The sequence below is a fragment of the Phodopus roborovskii genome, unplaced genomic scaffold (genome assembly GCF_943737965.1).
Source record: "Phodopus roborovskii unplaced genomic scaffold, PHOROB, whole genome shotgun sequence".
In the NCBI taxonomy this organism is placed as follows: Eukaryota; Metazoa; Chordata; class Mammalia; order Rodentia; family Cricetidae; genus Phodopus; species Phodopus roborovskii.
Genome location: NW_026125506.1, coordinates 3,793,160 through 3,815,110, shown reverse-complemented (window position 1 = coordinate 3,815,110; position 21,951 = coordinate 3,793,160). Strand labels below are relative to the sequence as shown.

The following is a 21,951-nucleotide window of genomic DNA, read 5'->3' as shown; positions in this document are numbered from 1 at the left end:
AAGGAAAAGAGCGCTCTTTGCGGGCTACAGGGAGGGGACGCTTTTAAGAAGGGGTCCCCTCTGCGGGGCGGAAGCGGGGTGTGGACAACGGAAGTGCCCGCCCCGGCCCCGCCTCCGCCCCCTGCCTTGAGTGAGCTGGGTGTTTCCTTCCTCTCAGTCCGGATTTGGAGACTCCGGCGTCCTCCGACTTTTCATGGTGAGGGCGGCGGCCGCTGTCGGGGGGCTACGGGCGGGCGAGGGCGGCGGCGAGGCCGGGGCGGCGGCGGGCGGCGGGCGGGCCGTCTGGACTGGCGCGGGGGGGTGTGCAGGGCGCACGGTCCCCAGTGCCGCCCGGAGACGGGCTCGGAGGTGGTCAGGACAAAGAGACGGCACCCAGACCGCCGCTCCGGGCGGACCGAGGGCCGCGGAGACGGCCGGGCGTTTGGCACCGGGGAGGGAGGCTGTGCCTCGAGTGGTTGCGGGCGGGATGGGAAGGGGCTTCCACGGCCCTCGAGACCACGGTCTGGAGCCCAGATGACGGAGGGCTGTGAAGCCAGTGCTCGGAATTCTGGGCAGCGATGCCGGGTGTCTGCGGTCAGGGTGCGTGGCCAGGGGGCCCTGCCTCGAGTGGCATCTGGCTGCCTATCCAGTCACTTCCCGTGAGGCCTTAGGTGACCACGCCTCGGGATCCTAGGATGTCTCCCGTGGCTGTCTGGGCTGTGAGGCAGGTTCTGTTTACCTGGGATTCTCAAGAGTCTGTTCCCTGAATGGTTCTTTGTCCTTGGGTGGGAAGGCGCGGAGATGAAAACGTCGGCTTTGTTGGCCACTCGCTCCCCTAGAGGATCAATCCCCATCCGAAGACAAATGGCTTTGAACAGCTCTAATGTGTGTAAGATAAGGATTGGGTTGGCAAAAAAAAGAAGGCCAGCAACACCGGAAGCTCGTCCGCTGACCCACAGGCGAGCAGTGTGACCTGGGGACTTGTGAGAGGTGCCAGGAGTCCAGCCCTAACCACAGACAGTCCCGGCACGCGACTCTGCGAGTCATTGGTGATTTGGGCTGTGAAATGGAGGGTTTGACCTCAGCCCCTGCACAGCTCTGACCCTTCCCTAAGAAAGCGGGATTGACTGTTTCCCTCACTAGACTGTGAAGAGAATCCTGTTAAAAATCAGCAGGAGGATGCCATTCGCTCAGGCTCTTGGAATTGGTCGTGACTGCCTTAGAATCGAGTTTGGGGTGCCCGGTATTTGCCCTCTTTAACCCAGCTTGGTTCGCCTGGAGCTGCAGCCTTTTCTTAGTGCAGCAGAGACCTCAGTTTAGGGATGTGTTAAGGTTAAGGCCTCTGATGTTTCCCAGCGGGAAGAATTCCCTTCAGACCCCCTGCGGCTATTAGATAAACTGACCGGCTGATCTCACTTAGCATCCGAATCACTTGAAAGAGCCTTTTAAACCCAAATCACTGTCGGCAGCCTCACCCGCTGCTGGCTGACTTTTAGATTTTGCTCTGGGGTCTAATCCAGGCAGGCACCTGTGTTTGGAAAGCACAGGTGACTGGTAGCTTTGTTTGGAAACACCTGGTTTTAAGGAGTTTCTGTGTAGAAGAGAAAGTTCTAAAAGTAGAAAGGTTAGGTGGCCCAAGCTTTAACTCGGGGGGGGGGGCAGTATTTGGAAGGTTCTAGCCTTAAGAGTCTGCTTTACAGATTGAGAAACTGAGACTTGGGTTCCGTCGATCTGGTGAACATCACACGGAAGTGATGGCCTGTGTGCAGGCCAGCCTCGCTCTTCCCTCCCTCCGCTCAGGTGAGGCGGCTGCAGGGATCTGCCATTTTCTGTTTTTGGTTTTCCTGTCTTGTTTGTCTGGCTTTCCCCTCAAGTCAATAGTTATCTCCTTTCTGCCATTTTTTTTAAATCTTTTCAAGCATGCAGATAGCTGCTTCCTGCCTTGGCCTCTGAAGCCAAGCAGCCAGACTTTTATTTATGACGCTTTGGTTGGTTTTTATGTGCGGGTCAGAAATTCACTGGGCCAGCAGAGTAAGAGGTTAGTTGGAGACCTTCTTCAAGACCACAGAGCTAATTAGAGCTGAATTAAGGGGTACAGAGCCTTTTCGGGTGGAGGCTTGTCATTTGGGCCTCGTATTAGAACCAGCTGGGGGAATTAAAGAATCCCTGGGCCACACCCAAAAGAGCAAAAACATCAGAATTTCTGTGAGCAGGACCCAGACATCTCTGTCTTTCTCAAGGTCCCCTGGAGTACCAGGGAGAGCCATCATTTGTAGTCCTCGGCAGTATCTTCAAGCAGTTGGGGAGGAAAGAAGCCTAGATTCACTCATAGCACCAGGACCAGTTTCAAACAAACAAATCCATATCTCAGGATGCCTTCTTTCCCGTGACCGGTAGCCACGTCCTCCATGCCCCTGCCCTCATTCATGAGATGAGCCTCTAAAAAGCATCTCCGTGGAAGGGGGGCAAGGCCTCTGCAGAGAAGTCTGCTTAGGCAAGCAACTGCTTCCTGCCTACCCTTGGGTCACCATCATGAGCCCTGGGGATATGGATGCAGCCAGAATCTGCCCCCCCAAGGGTCCCTCCTGGCATTAGGCCAGTTAGTTAACTTGGGGTGGGAGATTCTGAGAAGTTTCTGGGCCTTCCTTGCCCTGTGTTATTTAACACCTTTGTCCTCTCTTAATCATAGCTGCAGACAGTCTGGGAAGAGGAGACAGTGACTTGAGACTTTGATAATCATGATTGGAGCCTTTAACCAGCCTGGGGCTATGCTGAATGCTTCTGTTCACCTGGCCTCTTGCAGCAGGGAAGGAAGCCAGTGTCTCTGTCTGATAGCTGGAACGTTAAGGTGTCGCCCAAGTTCCTGCCACTAAGTGACAGAGTTGGGGCCTTGAACATGGCTCAGCTGAGTCCTTAACTACATGTGGCTTTTCACCTTTTTTTTTTTCTTTTTCCTTTCTTGACATAAGTGTCATAGTTCTAAATATACCAAGCATCATGAACAACCCAGGGTCAGCCGGGCCTTGCCCAGATCCTTTACTTGCTTGTCACTGACCCTCATGGCTTTGAGAAGTGACTGACCCTGTGTGGACCATAGACTGGAGATGACCATCCCTGCCTCTCACCACACGTGGTGTGGATGTCACAGTCAGGATGGCAGAAATCAAGTGGTCGAGGGCATGAGTGTGTCCAGGTGTGGGTTGGTACAGATGCACAGGTGTGTCCATGTCCGGTTCCTTGCAAGATGCTAGACTTGCTTCCACAGAGTGCGCATTTTCTCTGTGTGCCTGCGTGCGTGCATTATTAAGTTTATATCTGAGAGGATTAGTACAGTGTGTACAATATGGACACACACACCTGTGTACAGTATGGACACACACCTGTGTACAGTATGGACACACACGCCTGTGTACAGTATAGACACACACACACCTGTGTACAGTATGGACACACACGCCTGTGTACAGTATAGACACACACACGCCTGTGTACAGTATAGACACACACCTGTGTACAGTATAGACACACACACACCTGTGTACAGTATGGACACACACCTGTGTACAGTATGGACACACACCTGTGTACAGTATAGACACACACACACCTGTGTACAGTATGGACACACACACACGCCTGTGTACAGTATGGACACACACACCTGTGTACAGTATGGACACACACACGCCTGTGTACAGTATGGACACACACACCTGTGTACAGTATAGACACACACACCTGTGTACAGTATGGACACACACACACGCCTGTGTACAGTATGGACACACACACCTGTGTACAGTATAGACACACACACCTGTGTACAGTATGGACACACACCTGTGTACAGTATGGACACACACCTGTGTACAGTATGGACACACACACACCTGTGTACAGTATGGACACACACACGCCTGTGTACAGTATGGACACACACACACCTGTGTACAGTATAGACACACACACACCTGTGTACAGTATAGACACACACCTGTGTACAGTATGGACACACACACACCTGTGTACAGTATGGACACACACACGCCTGTGTACAGTATGGACACACACGCCTGTGTACAGTATAGACACACACCTGTGTACAGTATGGACACACACCTGTGTACAGTATAGACACACACCTGTGTACAGTATGGACACACACACACCTGTGTACAGTATGGACACACACACGCCTGTGTACAGTATAGACACACCTGTGTACAGTATGGACACACACACACGCCTGTGTACAGTATGGACACACACGCCTGTGTACAGTATGGACACACACGCCTGTGTACAGTATGGACACACACACACCTGTGTGCAGTGTGGACATACACACCTGTGTGCAGTGTGGACATACACACCTGTGTGCAGTGTGGACATACACACCTGTGTGCAGTGTGGACATACACACCTGTGTGCAGTGTGGACACGCACACCTGTAAGCCTTTCTTTTGCCCTCCAGGTCATCGAAGTTTGGAAAATGCTTTATTCCTAGAATCTCCTGCTGCCGATGTACATTGTTTCTGGAAAATGTGTTTGGCCATAACTGTTAATACAGCATCTTAGGGGCTGGGTTGAAAGCTATGGGGGCAGTGTGCGATGTCCTGCTTTTGCTTTCTTCCTGGCATCTTCTATTTTGGCTTCATGCCATAGATCCCAGGAGAGCCCCGCCCAGTCTTTTGAAAACACCTTGGTGTGCGTGCGTGCGTGCGTGTCAGTCAGGAAGAGTTGGTTGAGGAAAGCCTTCCTTGGAAGGCTCTGACACGTTCTCTGTACAGTATCTCTGGCTGTGTTCCCGCCGCCTTTGAGGACTGGGGACAGAGGTAGAAAGGCTTGGCCATATTCCCCATCCCTTGTCACCGCCTCTGCTGTAACAACAGGTAGCATCTGTTTTGTGTCCTGCCTATCATAAAGATGTATATATTGTCACTTATAATGTAATGAGCATTCGCTGTGGAAATCTCTTCTGGTAAAACTAAGGAAACCATCGGTTTTCAGGTGTCTGAAGTTTTGTGTTGTCGGTACCCTCTAGCCAAAAGACACAAGGAGCATGCCTGTGCCTGGTGTGGCCCGTCACCTCCGGGTTGCACTGAGAAAGGAAGGTACCACAGGAGTGTCCAATACAGCAGGCAGCTAATTCCACCCTGAAGGAGGGGAACTCAGGACAGCAGTAGCGCAGCAGGGACACACGTCAGCCAGGAGAGGCTGTGTGTGCTCAAGTCGGTATTCTGGATAAGGCCTGTCCTTCCTGTGTTTGGGTGCATTGGTGGAATGGTCTTGTTTTTGTCCTATGCAGCCTGACCCAGAGTGGCTTCATGTGATGGTGGAGTTAGTTCTGTGATGTTTCCAAAACCTTGCACTCCAGACAGCCCACGCAGTCTGTGGAGGCTGCTTTTCTCTCTCTCAGGTCTTGCCCCAGAGTCAGGGAGTAGACCCAGCCCACCCCCCAGACATCTCAGGGTCTAGAATTTGATAGATTCATACTTAAAAAAAAAAAAAAAAAGGCAGGTCTAGCTCTGGCTTGAGTGCCCCGTATCTGGAGTTGCTGTCTGGACCACTGTAGATGCTGCTGTCTGGACCACTGTAGATGCTGCTGTCTGGGCCACTGTAGGTGCTGCTGTCTGGGCCACTGTAGGTGCTGCTGTCTGGGCCACTGTAGGTGCTGCTGTCTGGGCCACTGTAGGTGCTGCTGTCTGGTGATACTAGGATGGGAAATTGCTCCTTTCTCTGAACTTGCTTCCTTGTCCAGCTGTTGCCTGTGCTCAGGGTCACCTTCCCCAGAAGAAGTTGTAGGAGCAGGAGGAATAGGGGAGCAGCCTAGCTCACAAAAGCAAGTTAGTTTGCAGTTCGTGTAAAGATGGTCTTTTTAACTGCTCCTGTGTGCGGTGAGAAAAGGTAGAGCAACCCAGGCATGGCTTTGGCTGCCTTGGCATGCTGTCCAGCTGTTGTTGATACAGATGGATTTAGACGCAAGCTCACACCAGCAGGGTCAGCTGGCAAGGCTGGCCTGTGAGACTAGGTGCTGGTTGCAGTAAACTAAGGAATGCATTGCTCGCGTGGGGGGCAGCCAGTCCCCCAGCAGCCACCATTTGTCCACTTGGCCCAATTAGCCTCTGATTTTAAGAGAAACCAGAAATGAAGTTTGTTTTTTTTCCCTTTGAGCTCTTGAATTGTCAACATTGAAAGTTTTAAATGCAATGAATATACGGGCCAGAGCAGTGCACTGTGTGCGCGCTCAGCCTGTGGCTGGCAGGAGTGGTGGGAGCTGGCATCTGACCCTGTCTTCTCACTGGCAGGAAGAGATGTCAGGAGAAAGCGTGCTGAGCTCAGCGGTGCCAGCGGCTGCTACCCGCACCGCTTCCTTCAAGGGCGCCAGCCCCAGCTCCAAGTACGTGAAGTTGAATGTCGGGGGAGCCCTCTACTACACCACCATGCAGACGCTCACCAAGCAGGACACCATGCTGAAGGCCATGTTCAGTGGGCGCATGGAAGTTCTCACCGACAGCGAAGGTGAGTCCGCCTGCCAGCCGTCAGCCGCTGGTTGCTAATTTGACACTGCGCTAAGTGCCACGGACACGCTAGTGCTCGAGGACACCTGCCTGTCCAGAAGTCCAGTGTTGGCGAGTAGTTGTGCACACAGGGTTGTGTGCGGGGAGCCCTGAGACCTGGGGTGTGGTCAGGGAGGGCTTCCTGAGGAAGTGGATCTGGAGCTGAGACCAGACTGTTCTTGACCTGGCAGCTGTGCTTGAGACTGCTCAGGCTCCAGGTCTCGGCTTGCCTCTGAAGCAGGAGCCAGGGCAGCCTCCCTTGCTGCTGCTCTTCCAGCTAAGCGGGTCAGAGCCCCAGGCACCACTGTGCTTGCTCTCAGAGACAGGATATGGGTGGGAGGCGCCTTTGCTGCGGTCACACCCGTACTGCAGTGTTTGTGGGAATCAAGACAATGGCACCCCAGCCACAGGAGGGAACAGATGCTATCTGAGAGCCCAGGGCCTTTGTGTGTTTGGCCTTCTCTGATGCAGCCTTGGTAGGGTTCTAGAAGAGCAGCCGAGAGGCTTTGAAGGCGGGGGAAACCTGTCGGGCCCTCTCTGGGTGGCCTGAGGTCATACAGCAATCCAGACGGTGTTCACAGCCCTGTCGCTCACATGGGCAGTGTCTGTGGGCCAGCAGGCCAACTCCTGTTGCCATATAGACACACAGACACTGTCTTAAAAGACAGATGTCAAAAGCAACAGCAGAGCAAGGGACCCACAGTTGGGCTTCCCACGAGAAAGGGAAGGAGGGTACAGAGTCCTGGTGGTATGTGTGTGTGCCGTGTTGCTAGACACCCCTGGAGCATGTCAGAGAGAGCGTGGCTTAGGGGAGGCCCTGTGTCTAGGCTGGTGGGAGAACCCCCCCATTGCAGCCTGAGCGCTGCACCGTGTGCACACAATTCTTGAGAGAACGTAGGTGTGGGAAGTCCCTCAGGGCTGAGTCCTGCCTGTGTCTGCCACCCGACATTTATGGAGCCTTTCCTTGTGCCCGGCATGGGGCCTGCTTTGCCATTTGCTGGCACTGTGACATTGAATGCGGGACTTTCTTTGAACCTCGGCTCATGATACTTGGCAGTTCCGAGTGTGTGAGTACGCTACAGAGCCACGCTGTCAGATGTGGATGCTCTGGGCCAGCTGGCAGCAGGCCTTACAGAAGGGGAAGATGGAAGAGCCTGCTTCCATGGGGGAGGCCGTGAGCCCCACCTTGCCCTTCAGGAGCGGATGAGCTGCCTGTGCTGTGCCCTCAGGGTGCCTGTGCTGAGAGGACACAGTGGCAGTGAGCAGACCTTTCCCTGGCTTCTCTGAAAAGTTGAGTTCTGGCCATGCTAGAATTTTCCTGTGAGTGCTCGTCAACATCTCCAGTGGCCCAGTGGGTTTATGCAGCAACTCTTGCAGTAAGAATTAGAGTTTGGGGCTGGGGCGGGCTAAGTGGATAGAAATCCTGCCGAGCATGCACGAGGCCAGATTCAGTCCCCAGCACCAGGTAAAACACTGGGCATGGTGGCACACGCCTATAATTCTAGCATTAAGGAAGTGGAGGCAGGAGGGTCAAGGGTTCAGGGCCAGCCTGGTACGGGGAGGCCATTTTCCTGACACTGATACACACACACACACACACACACACACACACACACGTTTCTCTTTAACACTAGTGTGCAGGGCTTTGTTTCTCACTACACAAAACCTTCCCTGCCCCTCACTCCCAGCAGTGTAGACCTCTGAGCAGCGTGTTCACAGAGTTAGGGAGTGTAGAAACAGGCTGAAGCGTAGACCTTCGTTTTATCACTTGCGCACCCTCTGAGAAACCCACATGGTCTAATGCAGGGTGGCCTCTGTGCCTCGTCTGTCTGCCTTTCCTTCTTAGTGGCAGCTGTTAGCCTGACTTGGTCCCTGTATAACCAACCCTCAGTCTTCTCACCGGGACTCCGGGCCCAGGCAAGCAGGTGTTAGGCTGGCATTGGCACAGTAGATGTCCGGGTGGCTCCGTGTTAGGCCAGGGTCGGGAGCTGCGTTTTCCAGGTGTTCCGTTTACCTCTGCTGCGGAGGCTACTAAGCCATGCTGTGTTAGTGTGGCCCCAGTGTTTGGCCTTCCTTCTTGCTCTTGTCCATTCAGCATTCTGCTTATGACATCGTGAGTAAGTAGCTCCTGCTCAGGTATTTCCCTTGGTGATCCCTCCTAGACACACTGCAGCTGATGGACCGTGTCTGGTTGATGGCCCAACAGATGGTTCCCAGTCATGAGTGTAGGGGTGTTGACTTCTCCCCGGGGAAGTGGGGCCAGGGCTGGAGATTCACTCTCCTGCCTCACAACCTCAGGGTCTGCCGCATTCTTGGCCCACCCCCCAGTTGTCTCTGCCTAGTGTGTTTCCAGAAGCAGTTGGGGACAGTACCTTCCACTGCGTTGGGCATTGCCAGAGCTTTCTCTCAGGTGGCTGTGTCGGTTTATGTGCCTCATAGTGCTCTGGATTTGTGCAGCCCTGGCCCTGCTGAACCTTAGCTGCGGCCGAGCTGCGGTTCTGACCCAGTGTCGGTCTGCCTCTGCGTTCCCCAGTCTCTGGTGCGGTGTGCGGCGTTTTATAGTAATTGGTCTGACTGTGCGTTCCCCAGTCTCTGGTGCGGTGTGCGGCGTTTTATAGTAATTGGTCTGCCTCTGCGTTCCCCAGTCTCTGGTGCGGTGTGCGGCGTTTTATAGTAATTGGTCTGCCTCTGCGTTCCCCAGTCTCTGGTGCGGTGTGCGGCGTTTTATAGTAATTGGTCTGATTGCACCTGTACCAGCTCTCTTTAGGGCCAGGAAACGGCTCTCGAATCATGACCCGGTGACTGCTTATAGTTAGGAACGCTCGGCCTTATCTTAGTCTCCTTTCTTGCTAGCTCTTGTAACTTAACCTGGTTCTTTTCATCTACATTTTGCCTCGGTGTTTTTAAATCTTTTCTTTCTATGTGTCCTGCTCTGTCTGCTGTCTGGCAGCTGCCTGGCTGGCCCTGGGCATCTTCCTCTCTTTCTCCCTCATTCTCCTATTTATTCTCTCTGCCCACCAACCCTGCCTATCCTTCTCTCTGCCTGCCTATTGGCTGTTCAGCTTTTATTAGACCAATCATGTGCCTTAGGCAGGCAAAGTGAAACAGCAACTCATGTTTTAATAATAGAACAAATGCAGCATAAACAGATGTAACACACTTACAGTAATATTCCACAGCATAAACAAATGTGACACACCTTTACACACTTACGGTAATATTCCACAGCATAAACAGCTGTGACACACCTTTACATACTTATGGTAATATTCCACAGCATAAACAGCTGTGACACACCTTTACACACTTACGGTAATATTCCACAGCATAAACAGCTGTGACACACCTTTACACACTTACGGTAATATTCCACAGCATAAACAGCAGTGACACACCTTTACACACTTACGGTAATATTCCACAGCATAAACAGCTATGCGTCTAATTTGTCATTTCTTTTTTCTTTTTTAAACCATGCTGCGCTGTAAAAGTGTATGTCTGGACCCTGTTCCGTGTGGTTGTCTGTAGACAGCATCTCCCAGTCTGATGTACTGCAGCTTCTGTCAGAGCCTCAACATTTACACATTGCCATTACAGTCAGGTCTACGTCCTCCCTCCTTTTTCCTCCCCCCTGCCACATCTTCCCCTCCCTCCTCACCCCTCCCTCCGTACTGGGAAAGAGCCTGGGAACCACACTTGCTAGGTTAGGAATGTCTGCCCTTTATCCTCATCCTGTGATCTGGTCCTAGTCAGGCTCAGTGATTCTCAGATAAGGACTGTTGTTGTTTGTGACCTAAGGGACATTTAGCAATGCCCAGGGATGTTTTTGGCTGTCGCAACCTGGGTGCCGGGAAGCTGCTCGATGCTTTGCAGTGCACTGGACAGGCTCCCTTGCTCAGTAGAGCCGGTACTGGAAGTCCTGGCCTGAGACTTGAGTTCTGGAATTTGAGTGGCTATGGAGACTGGGCGGGCTTGGAGTTGTAAATCCTGAGTGTGGCGAGGAAAGGCTTCCTAGAGAAGAATGGGAAGGGCATGGAGAGCCCGGCTTCCCCAGAGAGGAAACCCCAGTGTGCTAACGTGAGGTGAGCCCGGTAGTTCCGTGCACCAGCAACACTCCCAGCCCCAGCAGCCGTCTACCTTGGTACCCTGAAAGCCGCGCTGACTCCCTGCTAGGGTCTGGACTTGCTGTTTCCTGATGGTCCTACTGCCGTCCTCTCCAGCACCCAGGGTGCACGTGCTCATTGTCCTGACCCACCACTGACTGATGTGGGTAGGCTGGGGCTGTGCTGTGTGTTCCCTGTCCTTTCCCTGGTCATCCCTGTGTGCCAGCACTGCACATTCCGTCTGCACAGAGGTGACTAGACAGCTTAAGGGGAACCCTGAGGTGGGGAGCAGGCAGTGGCATCTGAGTGCTGAGGTGGGCTCTGACAGGAGCCCTGCTTGCCAGCACCATGTCTGGAGTCCGAGCAGAGCCTGTGGACTGCACTGCCCGCCCTGTGTCCTGATGGCCTGGAAGCTGCCCTAAATGCCGTGTGCTCCAAGGAGCTGCTCGCTGGCTGGCTGTGTGCTGTTCTCCGTGCGGGCACCGGAGCTGACTGTGAGGGACAGCATCCTGCTTTGAGAGCAGTCAAAGTGTTTCCAGTCAGAGTGCTAACTGAAACCGCATGGACAGAGTGCCTGGCTCCTTTGCCCTTATTTGTTCAAAGTATGCCTTCCCACAGGCTTTTCCCGACGTTCCTGAGTGGAGCCCAGTGTCGCAGTCCGCCTGTTCGTTTATGGAAACTCTGGGCTGTCGCTTGGGTGATGGAATTGGGGGCTCTTGGCCTTTTCCCCAGCGGCTCGATCTGGTCATGCATGGAAGGCGGCAGACACGGCAGCCTCTTCCCTGTCAGCCAAGCTTGTGACTGACTGCTATTTCTCCTGAAGCTTGGGGGTCCCTTAACTCTTAGTGAATGAACCCTGCCCCCTGCCCCCTTTGGAATGCCTCCAAGCATCCTGGGGACTCTGGAAATGCAGAGAATGCGTCACTGAGGAGAGCAGTTGAGGCGCAGTCCGTCGGCCCATACTGTGTCTTCATTTGTCTAGGGAGCTTGGCTCTAGGCTGGATGCGTGTAGGCTGAATTCAGCTTGCATACACATACATGTTTCATTTCATTTTGGTGGGTTGAGAACTGTTTAAATTAATTTACCAACCTTTAAAAATGAGGAGATTGACAGAAAATCTGAATTTTTGACTTTGCTTGGAATGCTAGCGCCCAAGCAGCCTGGACCCATTTTCCTTCTTGGCCTCTTTTGGCTGAATCTGTTGAGGCCACACTCGGGGGGGGGGGTGTACTTCCTAGCCGACCCCTGGCCTGAACCACCCGGCTGCACACATTAGGCTGCTGCCTGTGCATTGTATACAGTAGAAAGTACCTGCCTTGTTTTCTCAGACCCAGAAAGAGGGCTGTGTGGCACCTGGAGGTCACTGTGGGAGGATTTACCTTCCCGGCTGTCTAAGCGTGTGTCCTCAGATGGACCTTCCTCTCCCTGCCCCATGCAGGAAACAGTATGTATGTGGCAGTTCCCCACGAAGGCTCTGGAGGGAGACCGCCATTAGCAGAGGGTCCGGGGACAGCCGTGTGAGGAGGCCCAGGAGAGGAGCATGGGGCTGGCCTTGTCAGGGTACAAAGGTCTCGGTCAGCACCAAAACCACAAGAAGCCATCGGCAGAGGCTGGGGATAGCAGAGTGAGGTGGCCACGTGTGTGACTGACAGATGAGAAAGGTTCTTTTCCTGCCCTTTCCCACTGTGCACTGATCAGCAGGCGTGACCAAGTCCCATGCCTGCAGAACTGTGTGAGCTGGCTTACCCAGCTGGCTCTTCCGTTTTTATTTTTGTTTGTTTTATGTGCACAGATGTTTTGCCTGCATGTGTATCTGTGTAGCACGAGTGCTCTGTGCCCTGAGAAGTCAGAGGGTATTGATGCTGAGACAGGGTGACGGATGGTTGGGAACTTCATGTGGTGCTGGGAATTGAACCCGGGTCCTTTAGATGAACAGTCAGTGCTGTTCACTGCTGAGCCATCTTGCCAGGCGCCCCCCACCTCCACCCTCACCGCTTCTGAGTCTTTTCCATGCTGTCGTGAGAGATTGCGGTATTCACCCTTTATACCTCTTTTTGTTACTTTCGTCACCAGGCTCCAGGCCTGGCGTCGTCTGAACACCTTCCAGAGAGGTCACATTTCAGGAGAAAGCCATTGACAATGGGGAAGGACACTGGCTAGCTGGCAGAGGGTTAGCCTAGGCCCTTGCCCTCACGCTGGTGCTGGCCAGAAGGTGGCACAGTTGCACACGCAGGGGAAGGCTCACGTCTGAGCCCTTTGCACTCTGTTGCTCTGTTGCTGCCCAGCAGTGCTCACTGTGTGAAGTCATGGATGGGTGTCTGCCGCCGGAAGTCACGGAAGTCACAGTCCGGTGTCTGGTGTCTGCCGCCGGAAGGCCCAGTCCGGGTGTCTGGTGGATTGGCTCTGCTGCTGGCGTCCTGGGGGAGGTGTGGGGGTGGGGGGTGTTGGGTTTCTCAGGTATTTGCCAGCTCCTTCAGAGCACATTTTCAGGCTTTAGCTGTCCTGGGATCTCATGGGGCTGGCAACCACGGGAGTCTGGGGGTGGGGTTGTGCCCGGCCATAGTGCTCACTTCCCCTGAAAAGTCACCCTGTCCCCCCACTGCAGGCTGGATCCTCATCGACCGCTGTGGGAAGCACTTCGGGACGATACTCAACTATCTTCGAGATGGGGCTGTGCCCTTGCCTGAGAGCCGCCGGGAGATTGAGGAGCTGCTGGCAGAGGCCAAGTACTACCTGGTGCAGGGCCTGCTAGAGGAGTGCCAGGCGGCCCTACAAGTAGGCCCCTCCCTTCTGTGTGTCCCACACATCTGCCACCTTCCCTTCCCCCTGCAAATGGGCCCTGCCCATTGAGACACTGGGAGACAGCCATCAGGGAACCATCCCCATCACCCGGATGTGGTCGTTTGTACATCCCACCTGGGATGCTGTGGTCTAGGGCCTGTTTGACGGTGCTTCAGAACGCTTTGTGCTCAGATCTTTACCTTAGGACCTGTGCAGTTGCGTCATCTCATGTAGATTGAAATCCTTCTGGCTCCACCCTGAGACTGACTCTTCACATGTGTCATTGTTGGAAATCCAGAAAAACCTCCAGACACACTCCCTGAAGCAGGACCAGTGAGGGCCAAGTCCACAGAGCACCCATATTTGGTAGCTTTTTGCTTTGGAGCCTCAGAAGGTCCCTGAGCCTTGGAGCTGTGTCTAGCCCTCACTGGAACATTATTCATTGTCAGTTCAGGGTAGTGGCCTTGCCACACGCATCTCTTGCCTGTGAGCCCTTGTAAATGTTACAAATCTCACTGGGTTCACTCTTAGGGTTATTGACATTGCGCAGGCGCATCATGCAAGAAGTACGGCAGCACTAGGTGATTGACAGCTCATGCCACCATAGCCTTCCTGCCTCCAAACCCCTTCCCCGGGCAGGCTCTCTGCTCCTATCTATTCTTAGCTTTAGATGTGACCTGCAGGACTTAGGTCCTTGCATATTCCCTTCCCTCCACCAAGCTTGCATGTTCCTTCTTGAAGAAGAGTTTAATGCCAGCTTTGGGTTAGACAGTGTCCTAGTTCACCCTGTCATTGTCAATCTTGCTGTGCCCCCGGGGCATTTTGTTTGCTTGATTTCTAATTGCATTTCTGTCCCTACTTGATCCCCAGGTTCACAGATAGGAGGGCCAGTCTCATGCTGGACTGTCCAGATGTCTCCACGATCCTCTGTGTCACCTTTGTGTCTGGACATGTCCTCTGGCTTCTCTGTCTGCAGCTCTGAGGTCCAACCTCCAGGACTTGCCCCGTGTCCCCCCCCCCCCCCCCGTCCGTTTGTCCTTGACGTCTGTCAGTGGGCCTCTCCCTTGTACCTGTGCTGTTCCTGTTGCCTCCCATACATAATTGGATGGTCCTTAGCTTCTGTTGAGGCCCCAGGGAAAGCTACGTGTGTGGGGTTGGGAGTCCCAGTCTTCCGGGCCTTCATGGCTGGGTAATAGACTGACTTCCTTCACTGGGAGCCTGGGGGAGGTGCTGCCTGGTGAGGACCTCTGCACTGCCGGCTGTGCAGTGCCTGAAAGCCGGGCACGCAGAAGGCAGAGGCAGGAGGATCACCAGTTTGAGCCAGCCCAGGCTGCCTAGCGACTCACATTAGAACGCCTTTTGTGTGTGTGGGGTGTTAGCATGGCTGAAAGTCCTCGGGCTGGCCGACTTCGGGGGGTTGCATTGTTAGAGCAGTAACAGTAACGCACCTCTGCCGTCACTGCAGGGTTGTGGGCCTTTCTGCGGCTGACCGAGCTGGCTCTGCCCTCACCCCGCCCAGCCTGCAGTGTCCCCAGGGCTGTCAGGCTCCTTTCGCCCTCACGGGAGCTTTGCCTCTGGCTCCCTCCTGTCTCAGCTGGACTCTGCTTGCCAGCTCAACCCGCCACGCGATTTGTCTTCTGACTTCTCCCACTCTCTCTTCATTCTGCTGCCGTCATCATAGTGAGTTGTAGGGGGTTTTGATGCTGCTGCTGCCGTACTGAGGGCTTCCTGGGCACAGAGAGCTGCTCCACCCTTGTACTTTCTGGGCAGTCAGGCCTACCACAGCCGTAAACAGCAGACTCCTGCCCTAATCGAACCCTTCCTGATTATCAGGTGCAGAGTGTCTTCCTCTCCTCCCGCCATGACTGTCTGTCTACTCAGGGCTTGGCTTCCTGGCTGGCCGGCTTAAACAGCTGTGTGCCAGGCAGACCCCAAGCTGAAAGCATGTCTTGTTCCAGCAGAACAAAGATACATACGAACCCTTCTGCAAAGTTCCTGTCATCACCTCCTCCAAGGAAGAACAGAGACTTATAGCAACTTCAAATAAGGTGTGTAGAGACTTGGGAGCTTGTCTGGGGGGGGTGGGGAGGGTGATTGTCCAGACTCAGAGGCGGGGGTGGGGGCTGGCAGTGCTTGTGTTTCGAGATAAAGGCCAGGTTCCGAGTGGGGAGCCCCATCTCCTGTTACCCTGCCCCTGGAGCCTGCAGCAACCCTCGTCCTGTAAGCTCTGCAAGCCTGTGCCCACAGCCCCTTGGGAAGTCAGTGTGCCCTGCGGGCCAATCTAGTGACTCTCTTTAACCCACCCTCAGCCAGCCGTGAAGCTGCTCTACAACAGAAGTAACAACAAATACTCCTACACCAGGTAAGCGCCAGCCAGCAGTCTGCCTGTGTCCCTTTCACACCAGAAGGACCCTCTGCCTTAGTGGGTAGACAGATGGGTAGGTAGAGGGAACTTCGGGTGGGATCCCCCACGCCACACAATTCACCTTTTAAGCTGTACAGCTGAGTGGATTTGACAGATCCACAGTGTGCAGCCACTAGTACTTTGTAGCATTAGGGCATTTTTTTTTCACTCTGCTAGCAGTCAGTCTTCCCTGTCTCGGGCAGCTGTTAGCCTACGTTTCTGTCTCTGTAAATTTGCCTGTTTCAAACACTTCATGATTTTGTGACCAGTCTTTGCACTTAATGTAAAGTTTTCAGGGTCCATGCACTGTAGCGCCATCGTTCCCCTTTAGGACAAACTGCCACCCTTTATTTCCTCACAGTGTGCATGGGCATTGGGTGGTTTGCAGCCTCTGACTATTATGAATGATGCTGCTGGAAATTTAAGTTTAGTGTTTCCTGGACTTAGGTGTTGGGGACTTCTGGCTGCTGGTCATTTATAACTTGTTCAGTCACTGGGGATTCTACTGTTTGAGCAATGCCTCCAGCAACTGACTGGTGTTTCTAGAGTCCCTTGGTCTTGGGGACACACTCTGGAAATGAGCGACTTGAGAGATATGGGGATTTAATGAAGAGTCTTCCTTGGGCTGGGTGGTTGGTGCACGCCTTTAATCCCAGCACAGGGAGTCAGAGGCAGGCGGATCTCTGAGTTCCGAGACACCCAGGGCTACCCTGTCTCAAACAAAAACAAAACAAAGTCTTCCTTAGGCTCTGCTGTCATGTACTTCGTGAGGCTGGGCAGAGAAGGTAGGGCAGGCTCGGTAGCCTGTGCCCAGAGGTGCTGCATTCGGTAATCTGCTTAGGCCTGTGTAGGGCAGGCTTGCAACCCTGGGTTGTGAGCACAGCCGTCAGGCCACAACTGTCTTCTGAGACCCAGCTCTGCCGTTTGTACACTTAGGGACTTGGCGGTCTTCGGGCTTCCTTCCCCCTCCTCCGGCAGCGGGTACTGCAGTGTCTTTCTCTGAAAAGCTCACTAAGGAGAAATAAAGAGGGGAAACGAGGGAGGCCTGTGCAGACACATGCTGGGCCGACGCCTGCAGGGCTGCAGCCTAATGCTCTCCTCACTGAACGTTCTTTGCAGCAATTCTGACGACAATATGCTGAAGAATATCGAGCTCTTTGATAAACTCTCCCTGCGCTTTAACGGGAGGGTCCTATTCATAAAGGACGTCATTGGGGATGAAATTTGCTGCTGGTCCTTTTACGGCCAGGGCCGAAAAATTGCAGAAGTCTGTTGTACATCCATCGTCTATGCCACCGAGAAGAAGCAGACCAAGGTAAGAGCTGTGTGGATGGCCCTAAGTGCTTGCTCACACATACGCGCCCCCCACTGGGCTGGGGCCGGCCTGTAGGTCTCAGGAAGGAGGGTGGTTCCTGCTGAGACTGGGCAAGCAGGTATGGCCACGTTCCCCCAGTACTCAGGTTTGTTCCTGCACCCACGTGCACCCTTCGGATGGCTCTGTCAAGGCTCAGGTGGCACTGCTGACCCCTCAAGCTGCCCCTGGCTGCCCACCCTGCCCTCTTGTCTGCTGACCTAGGTCCCACGGGCCATTCCTTTTTAAATTATCAATCACCTGTAGGTGTATCTATCTGCATGTGGGTATGTGCATGTGAGTGCAGGTGTGTTGGATTCCCTCGAACTAGAGTTACAGATGGCTGTGAGCCACCTGGCGTGGATCCTGGCACCCAAATTCAGGTGTGTGGGAAGAGCGCCCTCCAGCCTCCCACAGGTCACCTTTCCAGCCACTCCTCACTGAGTATTGGTTTGTCTTTGCATGCTTATCTGAAGCCGGCAGTGTCTGTGCCTCTTGCTGAGGTGCCCTGCAAAGCTGGGTCTATAGCGGAGCGCTGCTGGAGCCCGGCTGGCTGTCAGGCTGCACACTCTAGGCTGCTTTGCGCATTAGGGAGTGCGTGCGCGGCCTCCCTCCTTCCTCTCCCCTTCTGCTTACTGTGTGCACTCTGTCACCGCTTTCTGATGACCTGTGACATTGATTGTGCAAAAGCAGATTGCCACGGCTCTAGTTGCCCGTGTTCAGTCGTCAGTCACTGCATCGGGTCCCCGTCACCCCTGCAGCTTTGGGAGGCGTGGCTCTGAGGCCCCAGAGCTGGCAGGACACTTGTGACACAGAAACAGCTCAGACATGCGGGGTCCTTTAATTGATGATGAAACATTGAAGTCACAGCACCCAGCATCATGGCCACCACCCACTGACAGTGGCCCCCCTTGTGCCCTGCACCTCCCTGCACAGGGCTGACTGAGCAGGTGGAGATTGCTTCTGAGGTAGCCCAGGGGCGAGTGCGGAGGCTCTTTCTCTGAAACATGGCCAGGAGCCAGAGCCACCTGCTCACTGCAAGCTGCGGCACCCTCCCAGTAAGATCTTCAGCGTTCCCAGTTCTCACTTAGAGCTTAATGGGGAATGAAGCGATTCAGCAGGTACCTGCCTAGAGCCCAAGCTGTCTCAGACAAGCAGAAGTCCCCAGGAGGAAGCCTCAGGTCAGGGTCAGGGCCCCTTCTCTCCCTGGCTCCTCTGGGGCCCAAGGCCTTGGTGTCCCACTTAGTTGGGGGCAGCAGGGCTGCTCCTGAGTGATAACAGCCCCTCCTGGTCCCCAGACATTGCGCTGCGGGGCCCATACACGAGTGTCTCCTCACTTGGCCCTGCGCAGCCTTTAGTCGGGCCCCTAACCCTTGCATTGCAGAGTAGATGGTAATCCGGCAGGGCTTTGTTTCCCTTCATGTCACTGAAGCAACTGTGTGGCTTCCATGCGCTCTTCCTGTGATGAGCTGTCGCCAGCCTGGCTGTGGGCTGTTGTATTTCAGGTCTGTGAGCGAGCGCGTTCACTTCCCGGTCTCCTCCTCTTGCTGGCTGCTGCTTTGATTTGAAACAGTTGCTTTGAGGCGTTTGTCGGTGACTGGCATCTTGTGGCCTCTTAGCATCTGTTGAGCGAGTGTTCCCATAGATTGAGGTTGTCTTGCTTCCTCACAGGCCTGAGGAATTTAGAACCGTGTCCAGTTGTAGGACGCCAGGTCTTGTCCAGTTCCTAGGGAACTGTGTTTCTATTTTTAATATTCTGTCTTCTCTTCCTCCTTCTCCTTGGCATGTGGATAAAGGTCAGAGAGCAGCTTATGGGTGTTAGCTCTCTTCTACCACATGTGGGTCCTGGGAATTGAACGCAGGTTGTTAGTCTTGGCGCCTTTACCTGCTGAGCCATCTCATGGGCCCCAGTATAGGTTGTTTTGGTTTTGCTGGCAATTGCTACTGTGGGATTCAGGCCACAAGCTCCAACCAGCCCTGTGCATGGGGTTCCAGTGGCAATTGGATTTCCCAGCCTCGGCCTCTCATGCCTGCTGTGTGTGGCCAGTCTGTCTGTGTGAGGAGCAGCAGGTCCTGCTCCTAGTTTCCGAGGCTCCTCCTTCCTTCACGGTTCCCGAGGAGCTTCATCGTCGTGGACTCTGTTTCCGTTGCTCAAAAGCTGGAGCTTTGCTTTTGCCAGCTGCTACTGTCTTCCCTGTCTAGGCCTATGTCTGAGAACAAGCAGCTCAGCCTTCTCAGACCACAGCCCTCCACCAGGAAGGACGGCGTCACCTGAGCAGCCATGAATCTGCTAGAGGCTCCTGTGTAAGACAGTGGTAGACAAAGGGGTGACCCCAGACTGTGGCACTGCTCCCCTGTGACAATCCTCATTGCCAGCCTGATGACCCTGCTGGAACACAGTGTGAGGCGGTGGCCGTGTGCAGCCTGCTAATGTACCCACTGTCTCCTTGGAGCACAGGTTGAGTTCCCCGAAGCCCGCATTTACGAGGAAACCCTGAACATTTTGCTGTATGAGGCCCAGGACGGCCGAGGACCTGACAACGCGCTCCTGGAAGCCACAGGCGGGGCGGCGGGGCGCTCCCATCACCTGGACGAGGACGAGGAGCGGGAGCGGATTGAGAGAGTACGGAGGATCCACATCAAGCGCCCAGATGACCGGGCCCACCTCCACCAGTGAGCAGGCCACAGCTGCCCTCCACCCGCTCTCCGCCCCTGCCCCCCTCAGACCCTGTGCAGGCTTCGGGGTACCTCCCACTTCCCCTGGAGTCTGGAGACACTTTTGTAACAAGCCAGATGATTCTTTTGATATTTTTGACAAGGTGGATTGCTTCTGAACAAGCTTGTCTAAGGGCTCTGCCCAGAGCCGGGCTTTCTCTGCTCCTGGGGGAAAAGTGTGAGTGAGTTTGGCGTGTATGCGAGAGTCTTTGTTGCAGTATTTATTGTTATGGGTGTTGACTACCTATTGGGTTTCTTAAGTGACACTCCTTCAAGGGCTCATTTGATAGTTCTGAGAGGCCGACCAAGATGCCTGGGAGCAGCCTGGCCCGTGTTTCTGATACGGTTTTGTTCTTGTCCTCATTGGTCACTAGTTTCAGCTTGTAGTAGTGGACGGGGGACCTTGTGTGCTGTCCTCTGTGTCCTTCCCGACACACCCCATCCCAGGTCATCTGAGCGCTTGCAGCCACTGCTCCAGACTGCTCCCTGCGAGGCCTCCTCTCCTCTCCAGTAGGTGCCTTGCCCTTGGCTAGGAGCTGTGTGGGCCCAGACACGGGCCACTAGCAGCTTTGCAGACTGTCTCAGGGCGTTTCCCGCTCTCTCCTTAGCTCCCTTCAGCCTTTATTTCTCTGCAGAGTACGGTGGTGTGCAGATACCTTTGAGTCCTGTTTGTGTTGGAGCATGTGGGTGACTGTTGTGGGGACGTGTGACTGTGGGGCACAGGTGCTTGAGGGGGACATGCCAGCTACTTCTGGTCCCTCCCTCCCGCGCCTGTGCATATGGGTTGTGGGCGCACTAGTTACAGGTAAGGCGAGTGCTTGATGAAGGATTGTTACTTTTTAGACCAAAGGTATGAAGTGGCTAATCTCTGATGTGTTTCTAAAGTTTCTATTTTGTGACGGTTTTTACAGCTCTCTCTGTGTGTGACAGACAGTCCTATACCTACCTTTCTCTTGTATCTGGCAGCAAAGCCAACAATAAACAAACCATCCCGACTGGATCGAGGAACCGTGTACCGGGGAGATGCTTTTTACACAGTGGCGTGGCAAAACTTTTGTATTACAAGCCAAGAAAGGGAGCTTACAGATCATGTTTTATGAGTTTTTATACTGTCTGTTTCAAATGTCAGCCCTGCCCTGTGGGTTCAGCTTTCCTAGGGAGTAAAAGTGGATGTTGAATCCTGGTGTTTTCTGTGGGAATGTAGAAGCCGCTGTCCACCCACACTGTTTAAATGTCGGCGTGCAGAATGAGCTGGTGGCCCAGCTGACTTGCCGTGGCCCCTGCGCCTTACGGTGGCTGTTTTGGCAGCTCTCCCTGCCTTCCTCTTCCCTCAAGCCTGTGCCTGCTGCTTTGCACCTCCACTCCCAGGGATGGGGCCAGGCCTGGCAAACATTCCATGGTGCCCGAAACCGCTGGCAGCTTGTCCACTAACTAGGGCCTGACCCAGTGCCTGTTGTCCCAGAGCTCTGCTTCTAGATCTCCTGGGCTAGTATGAAGTGTTTCCAGTTCAGAGGCATCCAGTGAGTCACTGGTCTGGGGTCTGTAAAGAGTGGAGTTGTATTGCACACTAAGGGCTCACGATTAAAATGAATTGGAATAGCTTCTGTCCATGGTAACCAAATTCAGTGTTTGTGGTGACTGGGGCCCACACCCCGCAGGTCCTATGGAAGAAGGGCTGTTTGGTCCCACTTAGGTGCAGGCTCCGTACCTGCTGCTCACTGCTGGTACTCAGCCCTCCCCCAAGGGTGCATACGGGCCAGAGGGCTCCACCCAAACTCACTGGTCACCTTAGCACATCCCTAACCTCCTGTCTGCACTGTGCAATCAATGTTGGGAGTTTAGACGTGCTCACTGTTGTACAAGTGTCTGTGGACACATGTGAAATAAACGTTCAACTGTGCTTCTACTCACATCTGCCTTCTGGTCTTTTCCGGAACACCTGACTGCAGGGCTGCTGACACCAGCAGAGAGCCAGGCCCTAACTCCTCCTTCAGCGCCGAGTTGTTCGCTGTGCATCAGGGCGGGCGTAATTGCCCCCTAGGACCTAAAGCGCCTGT

At 54.1% G+C, this 21,951-nt stretch overlaps 3 protein-coding genes across 4 annotated transcripts in view; 1 reads left to right on the top strand and 2 right to left on the bottom strand.

Moving 5' to 3' along the window:
• The window catches only part of Ube3b (ubiquitin protein ligase E3B), a 184,489-nt gene that overhangs the window by 38,064 nt on the left and 124,474 nt on the right, over nucleotides 1-21,951 (bottom strand). The gene's annotated exons all lie outside the window — the stretch shown is intronic.
• On the top strand, nucleotides 65-21,804 carry Kctd10 (potassium channel tetramerization domain containing 10). Of its 2 annotated transcripts, none has more exons than XM_051176465.1 (7): nucleotides 65-196; nucleotides 6,288-6,501; nucleotides 13,249-13,418; nucleotides 15,386-15,472; nucleotides 15,734-15,786; nucleotides 16,948-17,143; nucleotides 19,638-21,804. In XM_051176465.1, the coding sequence occupies exons 1-7, from the start codon at nucleotides 194-196 to the stop codon at nucleotides 19,854-19,856; spliced, it is 942 nt and encodes a 313-aa protein (XP_051032422.1). In that variant the 5' UTR covers nucleotides 65-193; the 3' UTR covers nucleotides 19,857-21,804. The 2 variants fall into 2 exon arrangements, with proteins under 2 accessions (XP_051032422.1, XP_051032421.1); XM_051176464.1 differs by having other exon boundaries at nucleotides 15,383-15,472.
• Myo1h (myosin IH) overlaps nucleotides 21,802-21,951 on the bottom strand; it is a 41,014-nt gene continuing 40,864 nt past the window's right edge. The window contains exon 33 of the mRNA XM_051176366.1: nucleotides 21,802-21,902. Within this exon, the coding sequence (XP_051032323.1) occupies nucleotides 21,802-21,902 (101 nt within the window). The remainder of the gene's footprint in view (nucleotides 21,903-21,951) is intronic.

What these genes read in the sequence shown, in the direction of transcription:
- Kctd10 (XM_051176464.1), top strand. An exon ending in TTATAGCAACTTCAAATAAG is followed by an intron (nt 15,473 to 15,733) that starts GTGTGTAGAGAC and finishes ACCCACCCTCAG; the next exon opens with CCAGCCGTGAAGCTGCTCTA. An exon ending in CCGAGAAGAAGCAGACCAAG is followed by an intron (nt 17,144 to 19,637) that starts GTAAGAGCTGTG and finishes CTTGGAGCACAG; the next exon opens with GTTGAGTTCCCCGAAGCCCG.